The sequence below is a fragment of the Pyxicephalus adspersus genome, unplaced genomic scaffold (genome assembly GCF_032062135.1).
Source record: "Pyxicephalus adspersus unplaced genomic scaffold, UCB_Pads_2.0 Sca1037, whole genome shotgun sequence".
In the NCBI taxonomy this organism is placed as follows: Eukaryota; Metazoa; Chordata; class Amphibia; order Anura; family Pyxicephalidae; genus Pyxicephalus; species Pyxicephalus adspersus.
The window spans coordinates 1-3,029 of record NW_027318044.1 but is presented as its reverse complement, the minus strand read 5'-3'; the positions used below and the strand labels follow the sequence as shown (position 1 = coordinate 3,029).

Sequence of the window (3,029 nt, the reverse complement as noted above, 5' to 3'; positions counted from 1 at the left end):
AAAAGGAGGGAAAAGGAGGAGTAATGGAAAGCAAGGTGGAAGTCAAATGGATAATGGGAACAAAGAGAACTTATAGGGAAAAAGAGAAGGAATGTTTCGAGCAAGAAAAGGTAACTAGATGAGAGAATGATCTAGAAAGGGGAAAGAAATACAAAAAGGAAAGATAAAAAATAAAAGATAATAGAAAGAAAACAAAGGAAAAAAATAAAATGATACATACAAACCATAACAGAACAACAAATAAAAACAATAAAAACACTTTAAGCTGCCGTGATGTATATGTAAATTGCCACTTCAGACCATTTCTCCTCTAGGTATCATCCATTCTAGTTTATTTTCTAGAATACTCCTGAGCTCTCACACAGATCGGCCCACATCCCATGTATGTGTGCTGCGGATACAGAAATGTTCCAACATGTTCCCAACGCAGGAAAATTCATAGCAACCCACAGGAAGTCTCTGCTGTTCCCAGCGGCTCAGAGCTCTCTGAAGGGAAGATTAACAGGGATTTAACACCGTATTTCCTATAACTTGCCTGGCTGAACAGAAAGATCCGTCAACATTTAACTGTGTGACATCAAAATACAAAAGGGGCTGAAAGCCAGACCACTGACAGACTGGAAATATTACCATTTAATAAAAGGCCAAAGAGAAGAAAATAAAAAATGAAGAACCTTTCCAATAAAACATCTTAACGAGGTGGCAAAGTTGTCCAGGTAGAGAAAGTCGGTTTATTATCCATCACTTGGGGACAAACCATAAAGAGAGGACTATATGGGTCTTTATGATGATTTTTTGTTTTTGGTTTCTAGGAAGAACAAAAATGGCCTCACAGAAAATTCTTTCCAACCATAACAAGCTTTATGTCAGTTCTTCACTTTTCAGAAAGCCCCAAGCCTCTCAGGTCCAGCAAAAGGTATTCATAGCCTAACCAAAAACAAATTCCTATACCTGCCTTTACCCCTAGCCCCTAATGTAAATGTTATTCCTGGTTTGCATTTGTCAGTTTTGTGCATTGGGATCGTCAGCTCCAAGAACCAACTCCTCTATAACTCTCTTACCCTCCTAGGGTTCCTTCTCAGTAATTCCATCACTAACACTCACCTTTCCTGTGGCAGTTTTTTTTCTGCACCTCAAACGCAAGTCAAGAGAATCTCGTTCATTTTTATTGAGCAGTTTTTTGACAGTTATAAAGCTGCGTTGGACCTGCCTTGCATTGCATTCTTCTTTTGATGCAGGAAGTCCTACTGTGATGCAATTGAACTTCGGACAAAGAAGGTCAAATGCTGTGTTTAAAAAGAATGTCTGTCAACTCTAATACTCCTGTCATCTACACTAAACACTGTAATCTTACCACTAACTATCCATGTAACTTGTCTTATAATAACCTCCTTGTTACACTAAATCTTCATGCAATCCTATGGGCCCTTTAACACCTGCAATGTCATACCATGTGGCTGACTGCGGGAGGGGGAAATAGCACCAAAGTTTGCACATTGCACAGATCTTCGGACTACAACTATGTGGCCAAAAGAGACATTTAATTTTTTTAAAGATCAGGAGCAGGCGCATGCCAACAAAAACGGTCCCAACCTATCCCATTTGTATGAATGGGAGATGTTAGGGCAGTAGTTGAACCTCCAACACACCACTCTGACTCACAGTTGGCCTTGAATCACCCTAACAGTAAATCTCCAGGTAACCCTAACCTTCCATATAACTAAAACAAACCCTCCAATTAGCCATAACCCTAAGCCTTCCATTAGCTTTTTCATGGAGAAATCAATAAATACATATATAAACATTTGAAATGTAAGGCCTGAGGTGCAAAACTGTCAGGTCTGACTATAAGTTCATATAGGGGACACAGTCTAACATCCCAGAACGTTTTGTTTTCCATACAAAATAGTTCTTACAATGGTTTAGTTCTCAGTAATCTCTTCTGGAAATATGAGCTGCTGAGCCATGTTAATATGCAGATCAGGTATTCCTAGTCCCAGCTGATTCAAGTCCTTTGATGTCTCATAATGTAGCTAGACATAAAGTCCCATTCTTATAAAAAATGGATACATATACTAAAAAATACTCTTCCATTGTAACATAATGATTCATGCTTCTTCATCTAGAACTTGGATGAAGATGAATTGATGGAGGAGGATCTTGAATATCTACATTATCTGGAAAATTCTTTCTTGAACGCCAAAGACAAGACAAGAGAGCACATAAAAAAAGAGTCAAAGAAATACAAGAAATTGAAATTGGCTTCAGTGGAGCCATTAGGATCTCCCAAACTAACCAGTCCTTTAAGCAAATCTATTCAAAGCAGCTCATCAAAGAAGAAAAGGTCTCAATTGGAAGTCTTGGAGAACTGTCCACCACAAGAAGGGCAGTCAGACCAAATGTCTGAAATACCAGACTTGTCTTCTATCAAGGTGAAGAAATCAAAGAAAAAGAAACATGATGTTCATTTTGCATCACAAGGATCCCAATTATTATGCAACGAGAATGTCAACATTTTAAATGATTCCTTTATTAAAAGTAGCTCATCGAAGAAGAAGGAGAACAGATCTTTACTAAAAACCATGGAGAACTTCCTCCCACAAGAAAATGGCCAATCTGACCAAATGTCCCAAATATCGGGCTTATCTTCTGGTAAGGTGAAGAAATCAAAGAAGAAAAAACAGCAAGCTTATTCTGAATCACTGCTTCTGAATAACTGTTCTTCTCCGGACAAACAATCTAGTCCAGAAATACGGTCCTTCCAAAAGAAAAAGAAGTGTCACCAAGGAGAAGAATCATTGAGGTCTTCATTATCTTCTCCAGATAACCCAACCAAGACATCCTTGGAAGATAAAACTGGTGTTTATGGCAAAGTCCTTGATGCAAACATGGTTTCTGATCACAGTCAAGATCTGTTTATAACTCAGAAGAAGTTTTTGCCTTCTGGAGTTTTGAGTTTTAAGTAAGAGTCACCACCTCTTGGTCAGAAACGACAAGATGGGGGAAGCTTGGAACAAAGGAGAAGTCCA

At 38.5% G+C, this 3,029-nt stretch overlaps 1 protein-coding gene across 1 annotated transcript; it reads left to right on the top strand.

Annotated features, from left to right (window-relative positions):
• Window positions 1–765: 765 nt before the first annotated feature.
• Window positions 766–2,976, top strand: LOC140321166 (uncharacterized). Its single transcript, XM_072398025.1, has 2 exons — window positions 766–916; window positions 2,127–2,976. Exons 1-2 carry the CDS (start codon window positions 785–787, stop codon window positions 2,964–2,966), a joined length of 972 nt encoding a protein of 323 aa, XP_072254126.1. The 5' UTR covers window positions 766–784; the 3' UTR covers window positions 2,967–2,976.
• The last annotated feature ends 53 nt before the right edge of the window (window positions 2,977–3,029 follow it).